This window comes from Odontomachus brunneus, unplaced genomic scaffold, assembly GCF_010583005.1.
Source record: "Odontomachus brunneus isolate Ranch 3 - 2012 unplaced genomic scaffold, Obru_v1 Obru_scaffold_031, whole genome shotgun sequence".
NCBI classification, from domain to species: Eukaryota; Metazoa; Arthropoda; class Insecta; order Hymenoptera; family Formicidae; genus Odontomachus; species Odontomachus brunneus.
In genome coordinates, this window is record NW_022639481.1 from 2,351,757 (window position 1) to 2,367,529 (window position 15,773).

Genomic DNA, 15,773 nt, shown 5'->3' on the forward strand with positions numbered 1-15,773 from the left:
TATATATATATATATATATATATATATATATATATATATATATATATATATATATATATATATAATCACAAGTTTGTGACTGAGAATAAAGATTTCAAAACTCGTTTTCAAGGCCAACGATCCTCCTGTGCAAAAATGACCTGGGTCACCCGAACCATACCGTAACCTCGCAAATGCTTTCTTCTAAAATTAGCGAACTATAATCTAGTAGAATACTATACTATCATATACTATAAATATTATAAATAAATAAATATAAATTGGAACTAAATTTTATCAATTTGGAATGTTATTGTTTATATTATACCAAATAAAAAATAATCTACTAAGAAAAGATGCAATAACTGACTTTATTTAAATTAAAACGAAAGATTATGTGAACGATAACGATAATTAGATGTGATTATTTTCATGACTGCTACAACACATTTGCTAGATGTTCCTCGATTAGTCATGGGATTTCCAACTAGGTATCATTCGTACTTACTACACACGTGATGCATTTAATTACTGTTTCCTGACAATAGGTCTAACGCCGCACTACTTAATAAAAAAATATTGTTATTTGCCATCGTTATTCTTAATATTCATGTTTAATCCTTAAAACGAATCATATCAATATAAATGCGATAGAAACACAAGTGGAACAACATTAACATTAATAGAACGTATATTTGGTGGGATAAATATTAATTTCAAAAGGTATTTATTTAATCGTTTTAATTTATTTCAATAAGCCGCCCTCTAACTTTAAAACTCCGATATCTAGGGATGATGTCACGATTGAATTATTTAATTCCTTAGCATATGTATAGCATACACAAACGATCAAGTATGTTCCTGGAAAAGATTCTTCGTCGTAAACCTTTATCGCTAACTATTATGATGTCATCATGTGTAGAGAAGGAATAAGAACAGGGTGCAGAAAAGAATGAATATGTATGTATATTAATACAATATTTATTTACTTTCCTATAATATAACTTTGTTAACAATATAGAATTGTTCTCAAAAATATCTGAAAGCTAAGATATTTCCAAAATCTATTCCATTTTGAACAATGGAAAATATTATATATAAATATATAATAAGGAATAGTTTGTCATGAAATGATAAATTTTGAAAATCAATTTTATTTTAGTAGAATTTTTATTTGTGTAAATTAACAAAATAATCGGGGACTCAAGAGTGATATGAAGTATTCGAATGTCTGCACGCAAAAAAAAAACTAGTTTTCAGAGCTAAAAAATAACTATGGCAGATAAGATGTGTCACTGAAATAGGGACAGCTAGTCGATACTATCGAAGCTAAATTTATTTAAATTATTTAAACTTAGGTGCTACAGCGAGAAATATTAGCTGCTAGAAACAAGTAACTGTAACAAATGATTGTAGCCATGTGGCCAACTTCTTTAATATATGCATACAATAAGAAATTTAAGAATAACTGCCATTTTCTTAGCTACTTGAATAATATGCATTTTTAATGTCATCTAATATATTTGTATTTCATAGCGAATGCATTTTAGCTGTCATAGCCAATTCTTAGCAGTGACAGTTAAACGATTAGCCTTTTGACTAAGTTTGAAATCAGCTACCGCGGTTTAGTTGATATTACTAAGTCATTTTTTTGCGTATGAGTGGTATCCGAGCACCTGAATACAAAGATATTGTCATTACTATTAGGAATTTGTAAACGTGATTAAAGTTACAGTTTTCGATTGTGGTTATACATTATTTTTTCATTATTTGATTTAACTTTTTTCATCACAGTGACACTCAATTTTTTATATTTACTTCAACTATATATTTCAATATTTCTTTAAAACTTTTTAGTTTTACTTTGTATTATCATATGTGTAATAAATTCGTCGATAACTTAGTAATATACTTCTTTTATAAATTAGTCCTTAGAAGACTTAAATTGCGATCTTAATAAACGTTACTTACTATTATTGTTAATGCAAATACTATTACTATTGGCATCACTTCCAATTTTATTTAACACCGTAGTGCAGTATAATAACCGTTCGACAAGAGCTGAAGGCACTGACGTGAACGTGATTCATTCCATTTTCAGTATACTCGTGCCAGTCGAAGGCGACGGATGTACCTTGTCAGTTAAGATACGTGTTTCGAAGCAAATGCTCCGCAAATGTAGCTTACATTATAAGAGTAGCTTTTTACTTGACGAACGCGTGTATTTAACATACGATGTGAAACATTAATAACGAACGAAAAAAATCGAAAATATTTCAGATTAATTATCGTTATTGATGTCAATGTGTATTTTATTGTGTATCAAGCATATTAAACATCGAAATTCATACAAAGTGAATTTTGCAAAAGTGACACTGTTTGTAAAATTGAAATAGTGAACATTCAATAAACATTGAATAATGAGCATTTCCGTTAAGAGAGGAAACATTAAATTAACGTTTCATATATTGATTTATGAGTATCTTGTGAATGTTTTCACAGTTAATATTTTATAAATATTTTTAGAATATGACCGGGTGATATGATTTTTCTGTAAAAAGTCTTTTAAAATCGAAAGCGATCAAGTTGTTAATAATAATTTTAATAAGAACCATATGTATCAGATAATATTATTTTTTATTGAATATTGTTGCAATAACATTTTATGTTAATTAATAACATTTAATAACATTATTTAATATTTTCTTGTTCATTAGACATTTACATCTATCGTGTTTATTCTCATATCTATCTATCCAATCACTATATGTATATTATAAGCACAATAATACGACATATCTTAACAATCATAAAACTTAACATCGGGAAAAAATGATTATATATAATTATATGTATAATATATAATTATAATGTATAATGTATAATTATATGTATAATTATAATGTATAATGTATAATTATATGTATAATTATAATGTATAATGTATAATTATATGTATAATTATAATGTATAATGTATAATTATATGTATAATTATAATGTATAATGTATAATTATATGTATAATTATAATGTATAATGTATAATTATATGTATAATTATAATTCTACTATATCATATATAAAATTATGTATAAATTATATAGAATTATATATGATCATGTAGAGACGAAATTTATATATAGTAATTTTTTCCTCTTAAGTATCACTAATTACTTATAAGCTTAACTTTTCACCAATTCTAATTATATTGATTATAACGTTGACTACCAACATTATAAATGTCATAGTTGTCATATAGAGAAAATAGATTTATATTCACGAAATAACGCAACTCTGTATTGTTTATTTCCTGTTATGCGTCCTAGTAAGTCTCATAAGTTGTATACGACTATATTCCGATTTTATCGTACTAATCACAAGCAGTAATTTATCAACGTTATCAATGTTATAGTTATTTCATTAGGAAAATAGATTCACACTTAAACTTCTAACTAGGTGATTTGTCATTCGTTAGTGGCAAGCATTACAAGATGTATATGACTATATCCTTCTCTCAAATTAACAAATCTAAAAATGTTAAAGCTTACATTTTTACATCATATCCCATTTAATATAGTTTTATTTAACACGCTGTTGTTTAAGATAAATTAACATTTAATTAATATTTATAGTTACCTATCCATTTCGTTCTGATATACACTTAGTACGTCGTCTCTTTCTAGATAGACAATTACACTTGTATGACACGTCATTTTCCCAGTTACATCGCAAGCAGCGGTAGCGCACCTAACAAGTATTCTTTCACTGTTGTCCTTAGAATGTAATATTACTTGATAAGAATATCTCATTGATTCCCCATAATAAAAAATCTGTAACAAATATTGTTATCCACTATAAGCAGGAAAATAGTGTAAATTTTAATCTGGTAAGTATTTGATAAATTAATATTTCCACCTGCACAGAGATCATATATAAACCACTTGTGATAATTTGAATCGACATATCATCATCCACTAAGCGAAACTTAGTGAACTCAAAGGGATTACTCCTCCTATTTTTTACCTTCCATGGTCCAATTATAACTAAAAATCATTTTTATTGTAAAGATCATTATTTTCTATATTTATTTATATTGATGTTATGATAGAAATTATTTATAAAATTTTAATAAATATAAAATATTGAATAATTAATCTATGTTATTATATATTTGTTATTTAAATACATGTATCGTCAGTAAATTGTTCCGGCAGTAGACCAATAAATGTAGCTAACAGCGGATCTGTAAAATAGAATAAGTCCTTATTTCATTGATCTAGCAATAATTTTTTCAAATATATTATGTTAAACTGTTTCACTATTAGAGCCAAAATTAGTTAACTAATACTTAGCAGTACATATTTTAGTTTATTTTTAAGTTATGAATAATTAGCTAAAGAAAGTCTCTTATGATATATCTGTTATTTTATATTTGATAGGCTAATGTAAAAAAAGAAAAAATTGTAAAGTAAAATGGTTTATAAAAAAATTACAATTTTGCGAATTGCTCCGATTGTGAAACTCTGATTGCCTGCGTATACGATTGAATCTTCTTTTATTTTGTTGTTCTTTTTTACTTTTTCTAATATTTCTCTGTGATTTCTTAATTCGCAGGCTCTTAATTCTCTTTTGAGAAGTAAAAATATCAGTCCTCTCATCTTTTATCATTGAGAAATTCTGTATTTCAGAAGTCTGTAAAGCGCTCAGATTGCGTAAGAAATATTGCGTCTTATTAAAATCAAAGGTTGAAGAATTGTATCCAAACTTTATCAACGACATCATACTGCCTAAATAGACATTAAAATTTATCAATCACATCAAAGTTAATCATCGTTTTGATGATTAACTTTATACAATTAAAGCTGTATAATTAGAATTTATATTAAACTCACTGTCATCGTCATTTGTATAGATTTCCGACAAATTAGACAGCTCGCGATCGAAGAACTTGATCTAATTGAAATTGTAAAAAAATGTTTTATAAAGGTACTTGCAATTTATATTTATATTTTAATTGAGGTTATCGTAGTTATGTGTTAATTAAACAATGTTATAATTTAACTTATCTATTTAAAATATGAAAATGTTATTATATTAATTTTAATTTATCTGAGTATCTGAACTTGGATTTATGGTTTCTAAAGAATAAGAATGATTATACTTTTCTACAGGACAGTTTTATATTAAATATATTGTAAGAAATTATGGTTTATTTATAATACGCGGATATACGTCCATTTTATATGTTAAAAAGAATTAATTAATTATCGAAATATAAAACACACTATGGTGTGATCCACATTTATTTGGAGTTTTATGTTTCTAACACAAACATGTAGAATATACATAGAATTGAAAAATTCAGAGATTCTATGTTTAATAAATGTTAAACCATGTATGTAACTTGAGTACTGCGTACCTGGTTATTCGAATATTAATGCAATTATTATTTAGATAAAGCAAAGATAAAAAACAAAGAGAGAAAATTTATCATTTTTATCAGTATGTATTTTTTTATATATCATATTTATTCTCTATATATCATATGTCATTTCCATATATATAATTATTTGCTTATGCAATATATTGATACAATTTATCATTACCTGTAATTGAAATTTTTTTCCATTTGTGTGTATGCTTGTTATCGTGAAAATATAAATTAGCATATAAATTAATATTATATATAAGTTAAATGTCTTGTGAGTATTTCTTCTTTGAATGTCATCTCTTATGTTTAAAGTAGTATGACAATTTGACGGAATCATGTTCATCTTCTTTTCTAGATATCCAAACTCTTTTAATCGAATTTTTGGATAGAATATTAAAAAACAATCTTATTATTTTAATTATCATATACTATTATACACACACACACACACACAAACTTTTGATCATAGTTGTTTCTATAAAGTTATATATAAATTGAGTAATATTAACTTTTTAACAAAAAGCAGTTGATTTTTAACCAGCGAAATCCTAATATCTCTTGAATATGTAATTTGTAATCAAATATGACAAGGTCATGTTTCTTTTCTATCTCTCTTGTGATGATGATGGATCAGTGTTAATATTTAACTAAACTCAGACACTAAAAATATCTATTATATTTTACAAAAACGTTACGGATTTTACAAATTGTGAAATTATCTATTTCATTACAACTTAATCTTTTCTTATTGAAAAATAAATTTTGGATAGAGAAATCGTTCTTTTAAAGAATTTTAACACAAGTAATTTCAGAAAAATCAAAAGTTTACAAATTTAAAATTACACAAGATATTGTATTTAATATTTAAGATTTAATATTTAAGAAGAACTCACTGGTTGAAATAAATATAAATTATATCTGTATATTTACTGAATAACGTTGCTGACTTTATCTGTGGACGATCCGCAGGAAACGTTACACAGGATTACCACTTCATTCCAGACTGCACGAATTGAAAGTATCAGATCTTTTGTTTACTTCTTTCCTGTGATACGAGTTCGTCCCACAAATCTCTCCCATCATAATATATATGTGTCAACAACATCTCAGCGTTAATATTTTATAATATCTTTCCAACTTCGACAGACTCGTGCTTGACGCAGCATAATTTTATTACACATTAAATATATTTATATTGTCAAATTTCGTAATACTTTAAAAACTTATTTAATATATTATTTACTTATTTAATTTATTAATATAAATTTATTTATATTTTATATTTATTGATTATATTTATAGAAAATGACAATTATACAATTTAGATGATTTTTTGCATCTTTTTCTCTGATATGGGGTCGGTACTTCAATATTTTTAAGACATACATATCTCGAATATTTGAAAAAATTATATTAACTGGTAATATTTTTAAAATATTAAAAAAAAATGTAAAATATGAAATATTACATTAAAAAATACATGTATATAACTACAAATTTGTGAAGGAGAATAAAGCTTTCAAATCTCGTATCCAAAACTCGTTCTCAAGGACAACGATCCTTTTGTGCAAAAGTGACCTGGATCATCCGAACCGTTCGGTTCCCCCTTCGCAAATGCTTACATTCTTTTAAAATTAGCAAAGTATAATCCAATCATATATCGGATTTCATTATAAGTAAATTTCATCAAGTTAAAATGTTATTATTGTAATGTTACACTAATTGAAAAATAATCAACTAATTGTGATATATATATATATATATGTGTGTGTGTGTGTGTGTGTGTGTGTGTGTGTGTGTGTGTGTGTGTGTGTGTGTGTGTGTGTGTGTGTGTGTGTGTGAGGGATGTGATGATTAATATAATTTAAAATAAGATTGAATTTTGTAGAAGTGAAATATTAATATTTCACATACGACGATTTCAATCGTAAATTGTGCACAATTTATCATGCTTTGATCACTTAAAGTTTCAAGCGCTCACATAACTTCCTTTATTAACGTCACGTTACAAAAAATTCTGGAAACGCGATACTAATGAGTCATCATGCAATGATCTGGTTAGAACATGTAATGAAATATCTCACGCGTTAGTCGAGTGCATGTAATGAATTGGGTCAAAGGGTAGAGATGAAAGAAATTTCGTTATATATGTATACACACACACACACACACACACATACTTCGATAAATAGATATCATTCTTTTAGTTACGTTATCATTTTCTTTCTTTCAGATATCTTCTCTTTAACTACATGAACTTAGTTAAAAAAGAAACACACAATTTACTTTAAAAAGAGATAATATAAATTATAATTAGATATAATTATTTTCATTACTACTGCAATACCTTTATCAGATGAGGCCGGATTAGTCATGGAATTTCCACCCAGATAACTCCATTCGGACTTGTCACAGTCGTGATTATTTAATTACCGTTTTCTGATAATATGTCTAAAACTTAATTTTATTACTTATTCAAATTCAATTATCCGTCACTGTTACATATATCCTTAATATATTCATGTTTAATCCATAAAATAAGTCATATTAATATAAATGTGATAAAACATAAGTGAAACAACACCAATAATAATACAACGCATGCGCGTTTATGATGAGATTAATATTAACATTAAAAGACATCTATTTAATCGTTTCAATTTATCTCAATAAGCCGCGATTCAACCTTAAGCAGACATCTGGGCGTGATGTCACGATTGAATTATTTAATTTCTCAGCAGTATATGTACGGCATACACAAATGACAAAGTACGTTCCAGGAAAAGATTCTTCGTCGTGAAATTTTATCGTCGACTATCATGATGTCATCACGTATGGAGAAGGAGTCGCAAGAGTAGAGCGGAGAAGAGGATTATGTGTATATGAGTACACGCGCGCGCGTGTATTGTGTGTATTACAATATTCATTTATTCTTCTATAATGTAATTTTTTTTATAATAAAAGAATTTCTTTGATAGATGTTTATTTTTTAGTTTGTATTGGATGCATAGAAATTGAGATATTGTTAAAATCTACTCTAATGTGAAACAATGGAAAATATTATATATTGATACATATATTTTACATAATAAAAAGAAGCTTATTTTAATATTTTATTTCAGTATCTCATTTTAGCAGAGTTTTAATTTGAGTCCTAGTTAATGAAGTATTTAACATACAACATACATAATATACATAGAGTATACATAACTAGTGTTGAAATAGTGCAATCAGTTTTTATATACGCGGTACTTAAATTCGCGGATATTAACCACGTACACGCGAGTACAATTTAAAATAACTTAGTACTTAGATATTCGGAACAAAAAGTTGTGAGTGATTAGCTATCTGTTAATTATCGCAGTAGCTGATTTTGTCTTTCATTTTCCTAAGATATTATTTATGCTAATTACAATACTCGAATATCCAATTAGTTTACGAAATAACCGAGCACTCCTTATTATATTTGTAATAAATTCGTCGATAACTTTATACGTATTTCTTTATGTCAGTTTTTAGAAGATGTAACTTACGATCCTAATCACAACGTTACTTACTGCTACTGCTGTTGTAAGTACTGTTACTATTAACATCATTTCCCCTCCAACGTCCAATTTATTTTAACACCGTAGTGCAGTATAATATCGTATGGTCAAGAGCTGAAGGCTCTGCGATGATAAACGCAGGCATGTTCGTTCTGTTCTTCAGTATACTCGTGCCGCTCGAAGGCGACGGATGTACGTTGTCAGTTAAAATACGTGTTTCAAAGTTCTGTAAATGCTCCGCAAATGCAGCTTACACTATAAAAGTAATTTTTTATTTGACGAACGCGTGTTTATATTCAATATGCGACGTGAGACATTAATAACGAGTGATAAAGATCGAAACTATCGAAACTGCCGAAAATATTTGAGATAAATTGTCTTTATTGATATCAATGTGTATTTTATTGTATATCAAGCATAATTATTGAAATTTATAGAAAGTGTATTTTATAAAAGTGACATTATTTGTGGAGTAAGCTGTGTTAATAATCAGATGTGAGTCGAGAAATGTAATTTAAATTAATAAAATAATACATCAGAATAATATAAAAGCTGTGTAAATTCTAAAAGTCGTGCGCGCTGTATTATAAAACAGGCATTAAAAAGTCAACACCAAATTCCTTTTTTTCAAAGTTTCTTGCTAGATAATTGAGTGAAATAGATTTTAATTAAAAGTCACATACAGTAATAACAGAAAGAAGTTAAAAATATTCTTCATCAACCAATTGTGAAACAAATGTTAAATATTATGCATTAATTGTTGCAAAAATTATGTATCGTATATTCTATTATTATAAACATCAGAGTTGGTAAGTGTTGATCTATTAATAATTTGAAACAATTTTATTAAATAAATTTGTTGATTCGATAAGATTATGTGATGGGAAAAAATAAAAATTTAATCGGATCAGATTATATTAGGCAATCTTCTCGTTATATTAAAGATTTGTTTGAACATTTCTTTTAATGTCAACTTTCGTCGAAATTCGAATTTGTTTTAATATTTCTAGAAACTTTTTTCTAAACTGCATCGATATTTCTTGTTTTTTTCCAATTTATGTTTCGAAATAAACTCTTTACTTTTTGTATCGACATCTGCCGCAGTGCAAAAGTGCGGAAAATGACAGGGCCGAAGACAAAAGAGGGGGAGACTAGGGAGAGTCCCCTTGCAGTTAGCTGCCTTTAGGGGCGAAAAAAGAACTCGCCGGACAGGTTTTAAAGCGGGACGAGACCGGTGCAGGATATTTAACGTCCCCGTACATCGTAAATCCTTGAAAATGTATAATCAGCTGAACTGCATTTGTTTCGTAAATGCGGACAATTCTTTTTATAGATTACTTTCAGCGTCTCTTTCTTGACATAATTTTTAGACCTATTCTCGAGAAAACGATGTCCTTCCGCATTGTATTAAATAACAATGCAGTAATGTCATCCAATACGAAAAAGAGACGAACGCGCGTCTTAACGAGTACAATTGGTTGAAATATGGTGTATTAGCATACACGATGATTAAAGTGTTTATACGTATACATTTCTTGGAATAACGACGTAAATAGATCTAGAATAATGCAGTTTTATCTGACAATAATAGTGTTTTCATTATTAAAACATTATCTAATTGAACTTTTTTTCTTGCAATGTTATTGATAACATAAATAATTTCATCTAATATAAAAAAATACAAAAGTTCTACACACAAAGTGAATATATGGATACATGACTAAGCATTTGACAGCAGCAACATCAATAAGCTTGTTAAAAAGAGATTAAAAACATAAAAGCATAAAATAATATATTAAAGTATTAAACAACTGCAATTTCGTCATATAATTCCTATATCAAAGTGATTTCCTAATGTATCGTCATATCTCGATAAGTTACGGTCAAAGTCCGAAATCAGCTATTTTGCGAATTAGCTCAGCTCTTCATATTTTTGCCGAGTCTGTCTGCCACATTGCAAAGTTTCAATAAAAAAAATTATGATTTTATATCCTGACTAGCCATATTGCGCGCAAACTGACTACACACCGAAAAATACATACTATATTAAAATAAATGTTTCAAAGTTTTATAAGTTTTATAAGTTTCATAAATTTCATAAGTTTATATATCCGCAAATCTATCAAAAGTTCATTATAAGCATTAAATTTATTTAAAATACATTTTGAACCCTAGTAAATTTAACATTTCAATTAAGAATATTAAATTAAAATAAAAACTCAGTTTGCTTGTTACTTGCTTTGCTTAGAGTCGAACAATCTTCTTTTTTTCGATAAAGTTTTACAATATTCTTATATATTCTACTCTTTTCCTTACATGATAATGAGCTCTTTTAAAATTTGATGAGTATATTTTTTAACTATTATCAAGAAAATATTCTTTATTGGAAATAATCATTATTTAAGAGAAAGAAAGTAAACTGATTGATCGCTTCTCTATAATAGAAAGATATTTAAAAAAAAGTAAACTGATTGATCGCTTCTCTACAACAGAAAGATATTTTTCTATATGTATAAACGCGTTATTAATCTATTAAGAAAAAAATTTCGTTCTTTATACAGTAAATATAAAAAAAAATTTCGTTCTTTATACAGTAAATATCTTTATATAGTAAATATCAGTAAATATCAGTATTAATCTTTGGACACACGAGCTTATCAAATGTATGTTCTGTGAAATAAATGTCTACTTTTGTGCCTCTCTTCCGGTATAATTATTTGGTTAATATTTCTCACAGTACAATACGAACTGTGTTATCGTTGTTATATCTTGAGTTGTGGTCAATAAGTTGTGGTCAATTCCAGAATTAGTAAGAATTGACTGACCAAGACCCGAAACAATAATAAATTTTTATGTTTGTTAGGCCAGGCAACTCTAGAATTAGTTAGTTATTTCGTATATTAACTGCACTTCGGTCTTTCGTCGTAACAGATACAACATGAATTGTACTTTCTACTCATCGTGACCAATGAAGACGCCCATAAACATATAAATCCTTGCTTCAAACCCACTTCTGTGCAAACAGCACAACGATTTAGTCAATCGTCAAGTCAATTTCGAGATGACATCAATGTTGCCGGAAGAAAATAGCAACGCAGCAAAAATGAAGCAAAAATTGCTGAATGATAGACCTGTGAAAGAAGAAACGAGATCTTTCTTGAGTTTCTCGCGTGAGAACCTAAACATCTCACACTCCGATTTAGAGCAAGGATTCAATAGGTCACGACTAAGGCCGAGCAGAAACACGATCCTAAGCGTGGCCGCCCTTCTAATTGCTCTCCTCTGTCTTGCTATCGAAAGTTGGGAGTTGCGCTGCCTGACGACGAATACGCACGAAATCGAACAGCTGAAAAGAGACGTCGAGGACCTAAAGCATCGGTTACTGAGGCAGAATCTTATGAACGACCTGAAGGCATTCGAGGAACAGGTAAATACTTTGTTATTAGTACCTTTAATTCTGAGAGTCGCTCAACGATAAAAAATAGGAAAGATAATCTTAATTTCCCTGCGCGAATTACTTTCCTTTTTCTTAAAAATCAGCCGCTTTGAACGTCTCGACAAGTCTACATGGAGAAATCTATAAGTAAGTTATAAACTAATCTAAACTAATCTAAGTTATAAACAGGTCGTTGAACTGTTCGCATAAATCTTCATGTGTCCGACACTTCATGTCTTATCGCCGTTGTTTTAATTCGACTTGTTTGCTATGATAACCTTTATTCTTTAAGAGAATTATATGATACTGGACGAACTATTGAATTCGTAATTCTGTTTCTCTAAATCAAGGCCGACGATATAAATCGGGTAGTGAATTACAAAAATGCTCAGATATGATATTAGTTTTGCTCCGAATTTCCAAGCCTTTAATAAATTGCAGCTAGAAAATGTGTTTTCTGTCAATAACAGAATGTTGATTCCCAACGGGATTCCCCATTGCGTAGAAGCACATTGTGCTGCTTTTAGACTCGGTAATTACTTCATATGACGTTTAAAAGGAAATCATACTGACAATCGCTTATTACGAATGCGGTTCCTCGTATTGGATGTTCACCACTAATTAATAATTTCGATCTGACTTTTGTGATTTCGTACAATGGAAAATTTTCATTAAATACGGACTGTGTAGTTTGACTTTCTGTGAATTGCGTACATATTGAGAGGCATATTCTGTCCAATATATATTTTATTATCATAGAAATGTGTTTATCGTTGTGACACCGATAAATGTACTTAAAATTATAATGTAACCAAATACGAAAGATATTTATATTTAATATAAATTTATATATATATATATATATATATATATATATATATATAATATGCTAACATATAAAATAATTAGATAAGTTTATAATTTCTATTTCAATCTTAACTGGATATTTTTAAATCTTAAATATCCAGTTAGTAATATGTAGCTTATTAATATAATCATAAATATACATATTGTAGTTGTACGGTGAAAAATCGACCGAAGATGATGATCCGGGCGAGGCGGACATTGATTATGCGGATTACGACTCCAATTACGATGACGATAGTTCCGCATCGCATGACTATTCCGGTGAAGTACCCGGAAATCAGCATGTCCCCCTGAGTTATGGCTCTAGACCATCGGACTTCCCCGAAATTACGTCCACACCGATACCTACGTCCCCAAAATCTTACTCCAATCCTATTCTACAATTGATGGAGTTCGTGAGCAAAGCCGAGACGAAACGTGGGCTGGAATTCGAGAAGAATGTGCGAGACAATCACAAGTAAGGCCCTACTAGTACTCTTCTTTTTTCTTTTTTCAATAAAATAATTTAAATCCTTAGGAAAGATTACTTTAAGTTGTTCAAATTAACTTTAAGCAACTTTAAGTTAATTTGAACATCTTAAAATAATTTTTCCTAAGGGGAGAAAGTACAGATTTGCATTTTTCAACAGAGTTTACAAAGATCCATAGATTCACATATTAATAGACATTGAGCGTGAATTGACATATTAATTTATATTTTTTTCATACAGAAGCATCGAACGAAAACGTCTTAAGGAAGACCACAGAGCGCGAGTAAGTCACGAGGAGAAGAGCAGCGATACAAACAGCACTAAACACAAACGCGATATCCTCATAAAGGATATCGCAGATACAGGATATTTGAAATCTGCTTCTGAGCAGCAGGACAAAAGGATCAAGCAGAGACGTTCTGTGAGCGATTATATGATTACTGATTATTCAACGGATACATCGAATTATGAACTCATTGACCGACATCGTACTAGGAAAACTATTGCGTCCAAAACACATTCTCACGCGAGCAGCGAGAACAAAATGACCGACAATTCTGGAACGAACTTAGCATCGTAAGTATCTACGTGAACATGTGAGCGTGTGAAGCATGTAGCAAAAATGTGCACGAGCAACCTTTTAAAATTATACACATTACTCTGTGTAATCCAGATCGACGGTTTCTTGGGACATACATCCCCCGAAGAAATATCACGCCCACGAGCGTCTGGACGCGTCTTTTCCAGCGGACGATGACCAATTAAGCGAAGAAATTGCACGGTCCAATGAACACAAGAGCGAAAGAATGGAGAGCGTGGGTGGTAGAAATGTCAACTGGCGGAATGTTCATCGCGGTGCTATCCGAAACAGAACGGAAAGTGAAATTGGCGAATTCGCTCAGGTGAGTAGAAGATGCAATTGTTGCGGAAACATCGAGCATATTAGGAGCTTTTCATATTGATCAATATGCTCGGATGATAACACATGTTGTGATTGAATCAGAATTACGAAATGCTTGTGACGGAGCCTCTTCGGAAATTGACCCGAAGGCATTTACGTGCGCCACGGCAGGTTTATGCAGTTCATTATGAGGCGGATTTCAACCGCTTGTCGGCGCAAGACGAAAAAGACGACAATGGTAAAGTACGGCACCACAGAGGCATCTTTAAGGCGTGGCGGCCGAGTGACTGGGTCGCCGAACTCGGTATGAATCGCTATTTCACACTCTCCAGTGACGGTGAAATCATCGTGCACGAGGCAGGATTGTATCTGGCGTACGCACAGATTCATTATGTGGACGAGCATGATGATAACGGTTTCCATTTATTGGTGAACGGCGAACCTATCCTGCAATGCATGGTAAGAATTGAAGAAACGAAAGAGGCTGAAGAAGCAACTCTCAGCTTTCAATTAACGTTGTAAAAAAAATGAGTATGATTTTCAGGTACACACCCCAGGTATAGGACACAAAAGTCGCTCATGTTTTTCAGCTCAAGTGACTTTTCTCCAAGCAGGTAACCGTCTAGTCTTGAAAGAAGTTGGAGCAACAAAGTACACGCTCTTTCATCGTGAAAAAAGTTTCTTAGGCTTGGCGAAACTTGGTGAAATGAGACAGCAACAAAAGCATCAAACGTAACAATTATCATGACATTAATCATTTTCTCAATATACTAAAATTATTCATAGCGATAAAAATACTATCTACATATTTATAGAATTATTATTGGTAAAAATCAATTGTAAATCAATTTGCATCTAATGTAAAATATTATGTACCTTTTAAATTGTGAACGAAATTATTTCTCAACAATTTTGTTTTTCAAGTTTCATGCGTGAAAGTTTAAGTAAAACTTAAGTTCTTCATTTTACAATTTTTTTATACTTTACTTGTAAATCTATTTATATGTATTGATTATTCCACATTGCATGTTATTTTCGTTCGTATATAATCAAAATACTTTATGCTATTTTTAGAAAATGAAAGTATATATATACATACATATATATATATATATATATATATATATATATATATATATATATA

At 29.5% G+C, this 15,773-nt stretch overlaps 2 protein-coding genes across 7 annotated transcripts; one reads left to right on the forward strand and one right to left on the reverse strand.

The window, feature by feature from the left end:
* Positions 1–3,278: 3,278 nt before the first annotated feature.
* Positions 3,279–6,501, reverse strand: LOC116843313. Of its 2 annotated transcripts, none has more exons than XM_032813656.1 (8): positions 6,341–6,501; positions 5,586–5,776; positions 4,872–4,932; positions 4,473–4,766; positions 4,166–4,222; positions 3,895–4,022; positions 3,616–3,809; positions 3,279–3,507 (listed from the first exon to the last, which is right to left on the reverse strand). In XM_032813656.1, the coding sequence occupies exons 2-8, from the start codon at positions 5,751–5,753 to the stop codon at positions 3,444–3,446; spliced, it is 966 nt and encodes a 321-aa protein (XP_032669547.1). In that variant the 5' UTR covers positions 5,754–5,776; positions 6,341–6,501; the 3' UTR covers positions 3,279–3,443. The 2 variants fall into 2 exon arrangements, with proteins under 2 accessions (XP_032669547.1, XP_032669546.1); XM_032813655.1 differs by having other exon boundaries at positions 6,304–6,470.
* A 2,605-nt stretch (positions 6,502–9,106) lies between these two features.
* On the forward strand, positions 9,107–15,677 carry LOC116843303. Of its 5 annotated transcripts, none has more exons than XM_032813633.1 (7): positions 9,107–9,764; positions 11,887–12,382; positions 13,408–13,715; positions 13,969–14,304; positions 14,402–14,630; positions 14,732–15,088; positions 15,174–15,677. In XM_032813633.1, exons 2-7 carry the CDS (start codon positions 12,017–12,019, stop codon positions 15,363–15,365), a joined length of 1,788 nt encoding a protein of 595 aa, XP_032669524.1. In that variant the 5' UTR covers positions 9,107–9,764; positions 11,887–12,016; the 3' UTR covers positions 15,366–15,677. The 5 variants fall into 5 exon arrangements, with proteins under 5 accessions (XP_032669524.1, XP_032669526.1, XP_032669525.1 ...); XM_032813635.1 differs by having other exon boundaries at positions 11,981–12,382; XM_032813634.1 differs by having other exon boundaries at positions 9,107–9,450.
* The last annotated feature ends 96 nt before the right edge of the window (positions 15,678–15,773 follow it).